Here is a 6,204-nt window from a genome sequence, read left to right as displayed (position 1 = left end):
GGCAAGTGGCGATGAGCACCCATATACCCTATTTTACTCCGTAATCCCTAGGATAATGCATTATTGTTACAATTAGGGCAAGCCAAGTAACCCTTTGTACTCCACCCTGACATGTTACCGTACGCAGGGAAGTCATTTATAGTCCACATTACCGTCGCATGCATTCTAAAAATTTGCCCGTTCGATGCATCATATGTTTGCACACCATGCTCCCACAAATTCTTCAATTCTTCTATTAATGGTTGCAAGTAAACATCAATGTCTCTTCCAGGTGCAGAACGTTCGGGAATAAGCAATGACATCATGCAATATGGCTCTTTCATGCACTTCCACGGTGAGAGATTGTAAGGCATTAAGATTATGGACCACATGCTATATGATGTGCTCATATTTCCAAATGGATTGAAACCATCTGTTGCCAGCCCTAGCCTTACATTTCAAGAGTCATCAGAAAACGTTGGATGTTGCTTATCAAAGTCTTTCCATGCTTGACCATCGGCCGAGTGCCTTAATATGTCATCATCCACATGTTTCTCATTGTGCCATCTCATATCTGTGGCTGTTTTTTGGGACATATACAGTCTTTTCAACCTCGGTGTCAAAGGAAAGTACCGCAATACCTTGTGTGGAATCTTTTTACCACCATCATCGTTCAACTTGTATCTACACGCGTCACATGTAGGGCATTTCTCCAAATTAGCACTCTCCTTCCAAAATAGTGCACAATCATTCTTGCACGAATGAATTGTTTCATATCCCAAACCCAAGTCACGTAAGAACTTCTTAGCATCATAGAGTGTCCATGGAATTGTTTGATCACATTCTGGTAGAATGTCCTTGGATACCTGCATAACCATATCGAATGACTTGTTGCTCAATTTGTTGTACACCTTCACATGAAGCATCTTAATGACGAATGATAACACAGAAAACTTTTCACATGTCGGGTAAACTTTGCGTTGTGCATCTTCGAATAACCTAGTGAACTTATGCAAATCCTCCCTCTCCAAACCATTAGGTTCCTCATCGGTATGATCATCCATAAGACCACTCACGTAAATTTCTTCCAACATAATAGGCAATTCATCCATGGGCGGATCATCGATATCTGTCATACATTCGCCACTACCTCGACATTGGTCATTTGATACACTAGGACGAGACACGAGAACATGTTCCCCGTGGTGCACCCAAGTTATATACGAAGATGCCATTCCTCTTCGGATCAAGTGCATCCACACAACTTGTCTGCTATATTTTGTGCCATTAATGCAATCGACACACGGACACCTAATTTCATCATTTACGCCTACATTTGCCGTAGCAAAATCAAGGAATGACTTCACCCCTTGTTGATACTCTTTACTTGTCAACCTGTTATTTATCGTCATCTAACTCTTGTCCATTTTGTCACCTACAACTCACACAAAGATTAACAGAGGAACAAATGAGAACACGCATTTCAAGTTGAGATATATTATGTTATTTTTCATTCACTGTTTCACATAAATCTGTTTTAGGGTGGGACTTTATGACACGATTTGTTCTAAAACAATACGTAATTATGGAAGTTAATTTTAGAATTGACCCGTAATTTTGGACCACTAGATAGCATAACTAGTAGAGCACTAGTACTAGTGAAACCATATGATCAATAATAGAATGATATATCAAAAGAATCAAAACCATTTTCATGCTCTCAACAGTGTGTGTGCATGACATGATAAGCATGATAAGCATTTTATGGTCACTGTATCAACTATTTTGAGTTGCATAGTTAGAAGGCCAAGAAGAAGAGGTATTCCGGGATTCTTCATTCTTGCTAAGTTGAATAACTGGTCCGAGTCTTATTTGTAGTTTGCAAACAATATAATATTTTTATCTATAAATGTAAGTAATGGAAACTTTGGGAACTTAACTCATATTTAAGGGCCTATTGAGATGCATCAATTTGCTCAAGATAACCAAGGGAAACACTTCATATATGACACTGACATACCTACTGAAAGGAGCATTATAATGCAAGAAACTATGCCTCTGTTCTGTAGGCTCACTGACCTCCAATACACTTGGGGGGCCTTCCTTTAGGAAACAACACTTTGCCTAAGCAACAACTTTGGGCAAAAACTTTGGGCAAAAACTGGACAACTAAGGTTGGCAGCCGAATATTTTAAGGTTGTTTGAACTACTAAGGTTGAATAAATTTCATCAATGTTGCCTCATTCGATTGGCTATAACCAGACAAACTTAGTTTTTTTGGTCATTTAAGTTCATTCGGCCTTGGTTATCTAAAAAAAAAAACAAAAAAACAAAAACAAAAAAACAAAATTCAAAACAGTTGTTGAGGTAAGGAAGGGTTGCTGCTGGGTGATGGTGGAGGTACAAAAGGAGGTTGAGGGTAGTAAAGAAGGCTGCCGATGGTTAGGGTGGTAGAAGAAAAGGTTTGTCGAAGAAAAAGTTGTGATGAGGGTGGGAGTCCAAAGAAATGGATATTTTGGAGATTATGGTGGGGTGTAAAGAAAAATGAGGGAACCAATTTGGATAGTGAGGGTCAAAACAAATGGGAGTCTTAATTAAGAAAATAAGTACAAGCTAATAGCAACACTCATTTAGAAATGCCTTATAAGTTACTAAAATTACATAACACTCCCTGTCAAAGTTATAAATTATTTGGGAGGCAGCTTACCTCCAATCTATTAATTGGACTAGAAAAGCATTTTGAAGATTTGTGAGCTTAAGTTCGACTATGTTTCAGTGATTTGAACTATTTAAAATCTAATATCTCCTGAATAGATCATTCATATAAAAAATCAAATTGATCGAATGTTGATAATTATATGTTTGAATCATGTTAACCCACAAATCCCCAATTAATGGACTGGAGGTAAGTTGCCTCCTAATTTTAACCGATCAAAGAGATATTTTTGCGTATTGAGCAACTCTAGCAGTTATTATTCACCTGCGTTATTGCTAAAATTTTGGTGAGATGACACAAAAAACACATTTTAGCAATGTGTTATTTATCTTACACAACGAATGCATGACTACTTTCTTTTCCTTTTTTTTTTCTTTTTAAATTTACTATATTTCCCCCAAGAAAATATCACATCATGTATCTTTTTATATAAATTCAATAACATTAATAAATTAATATAAAAAAATACTCTCGTATTAAAATAATTTTAATTTAAAATACAATTTGAAAACATTTTATCAAAAAATACTAACCATGGAATTGTTCTTCATAATCCTAGTTGTGCATTGTGGCTTTCATATGCATGGTGTTTGGCAAGCAAACCATCCAACTAGCACTACCTCACTAGAGAGAAGTTATTCCATGCCCCCAAGAACATGCAACGAACACAAAATCGACTATAATTGGTGGATAATATATAATTTACAAATTTGTGTTGATGATTAAAAAGACAAGTAGATCTAACTCTAATTTTGTACACTTACCAAATGGTGAGCTTCTCAAAACACCCATCATCTAACAAAATGTTACATGATATTATCGTTGCATTCAGTATCTATTTTACTTATTATAAATATCATCATATATCAATGTCATAAAAAAACTTTATGAGTATGACTTTTAATATAGCAAATTTTTCATTAATTTGTAAATATTTTTCATACCTTCCACTTAAATGATATTTTCCCATGGAAATAAGGTATTGAATGTTCTGTAAAGAGCACCAACCATCATTACAAAGTACATAAACAAATCAATTTAAAAAATCATTAAACAATGACAAAGGAAGCTAGATATGAAAAGAATCTAAAACCAGAGATTTATAGCCTCATATTGGGCCATCCATAAAAAAAAGAAAAAGAGAAAAAGTCATTTTTGTTTATATTCTGCAACATTACATTACATGGTTACTTTAAAAAAAATAAAAAATAAAAACATTTTAGCATGCCAAAGTTGCAAATCCCAATGATCAAAGTTCTAAATCGGTTGGGAGAATCCACTTTTTGTTCTCTATTGGCTTTAGCTTTTGCTTTTTTTCCTAAGCAAAATGAGTTCAGTACTTGATTTTATTATGTTTAGATTGACATTTCTGTTGTTTCTGAGTCTCTTATTCCCTCAATGTTCTGTTTTTTTGGGTTGGTCAATCTCATCTCAGTTCAGAGTATACTCCAACAAAATAAACCCACCAAAAAACAAAACAAAAAATTCACTAATTTGTAAATGACCAACTCAAACATGAGTTTTGCTTTTGGGGCTAACAATGAGCTTTGTTTAGAGAGATACTGACTAAGGACATTTTTATCAATGATGTCCTAAGGATGCTTTCATTCAAGTTAAATTTACAGAGACACTGACCCAGGTCACTCTACCAGTGACCATTTAATTTTTCACTCATCTCTTAGGACCAAAAATATTGGGTGATTAGTTGGGATGAACACTCTCATGAACACCCAAAAGAAAAAAAAAACAGAAAAAAAAGAGAAGGGATTTTAAGCACTTATCTTACCATTTACAGCTCTCAACAAAAATTATAGGATGGTCAAAAAGAATGGGCTAATCATAAAAGGCCTAAGAAAACAAAAAAGAAGCATATCTAATTAGATTGGTATACATAGATTGGACCAAATTGCTTGATTCATAGATCGGTATACATACTACTACTACAAGACATTGCCCTAATATTTGTAGCAAATTGCTTGATTCACCCCAAGCATTGCCCTACTAAATAATTTCAATCACATTTCAATAACAATGCCCTAAGTTTTAATTTCAATCACATTTCAATAACAATGCCCTGATTTTCAGCATTTCCTATATGATTTCTGTGTGTTTTCACACATATATATATATATATATATATGTATGTATGTGTGTGTGTGTGTGTGTGTGTGTGTGTGTGTGTGTGTGTTTAAACAGAGACAGAGGCAAAGAGAGTGAAATCGATAGGGAGATACAGAGAGAGGGAGAGACAGATGCGAAATAGAGAACATACCTGGAAGGGAGTTTAGGGGATGATCCAGCAAGCCTTGTGATGATGGCGATGGAGACAAAGCTGTAGAGAAGAGGGCGGAGGCGTGAGTGAGATAGAGAGAGAGAGAAAGAGGGAAACCGAGAGGGAGATACAGAGAGATAGAGAGAGAGAGAGAGGACATACCTGGGAGGGAGTTCGGGGGATGATCCAGATATTTGCAGTGATGGCGATGGAAACAGAGCAGAATCAGACGAGGGAGTGCGAGAGTGAGGGAAATGGACTGCTTTGGCAATAAAAATAAAACAAACAAATAATTATTCCTGACCAAAATAAATTTTCGTCGCTAATAAATTTAAGAAAAATGTAATATTCCCTCCAAAATTTTGTGGCACGTTTGGCTACCGAATTATAGTCGGTATATAATTAATCATTAGCGACCAAAATTGAAATAGTCGCCCAAACCCAATCATTTCCACGACCATTGTACAATTAGTAGCCAAAAATTAAATAAATACAAATTAAACAAATTATATAGTTATTTTTCGCGACGAACATCATATTTAGTCGCCGAAAATTACATTTTTAACGACTAAAATGTAGTTAGTCGCCAAAAGTGAAGACAATTCCGACTACACATTATTTTGGTAGCGAAATAGGGGACATTTACCGACCAACAAACTTTAGTAGCTAATAAGTAAACATTTGGCGACCAACTAATTTTTAGTAGCTAATACGTAACCCTTTGGTGACTAAATTTAGTTTAGTCGGCAAAATTAGTCGTCGATTCTATTTTTTGTTGTAGTGATACAACGTCCATCCCCGCAAAAGAGTCAATACCCAATCAATAACCTTTGACAGCAGAGAATTTGACATATATAGTCGAAAGATTTCTTTTTATCATTTTAATGGTAAGAACTTACAAAAGAGTTTAAAAAACATTAAAATAATAAATTTAAAATATCAAGGTTAGTATTTCCTTTTAAAAACATCAAATTTATATACATCATTTGACATACTAATTTTTTTAAGATTCATGGGAGATGGTCTTAATAAAGTTGTTGGATTGCTTTTTGGTTAGGTCTTACTAGAGGGGTCCACGTTTACATCCGAGTATCTTGGACTGTAACAAACCTAGCTATCATAGCCAAAGTTCTAACCCAATAATGTTCATTTTTTCATTTGCCTGTGTGAGTGTTTTGTGTGTGTCTGTCAGAGAGAGAGAGAGAGAGAGAAGAGAGAGGACATGTCAAATCGGCCA

General features: G+C 35.2%; 1 protein-coding gene across 1 annotated transcript; it reads right to left on the bottom strand.

The window, feature by feature from the left end:
• Nucleotides 1-437: 437 nt before the first annotated feature.
• LOC114269810 (uncharacterized) lies at nucleotides 438-1,391 on the bottom strand. Its single transcript, XM_028211169.2, has one exon. The coding sequence runs from the start codon at nucleotides 1,389-1,391 to the stop codon at nucleotides 438-440; it is 954 nt and encodes a 317-aa protein (XP_028066970.2).
• Between the last annotated feature and the right edge of the window lie 4,813 nt (nucleotides 1,392-6,204).

Source organism: Camellia sinensis, chromosome 1 (genome assembly GCF_055761805.1).
Source record: "Camellia sinensis isolate YWXY chromosome 1, ASM5576180v1, whole genome shotgun sequence".
NCBI classification, from domain to species: domain Eukaryota; kingdom Viridiplantae; phylum Streptophyta; class Magnoliopsida; order Ericales; family Theaceae; genus Camellia; species Camellia sinensis.
Note: the sequence above shows the minus strand (reverse complement) of the source record. Positions and strands in the feature narration are given on the sequence as shown.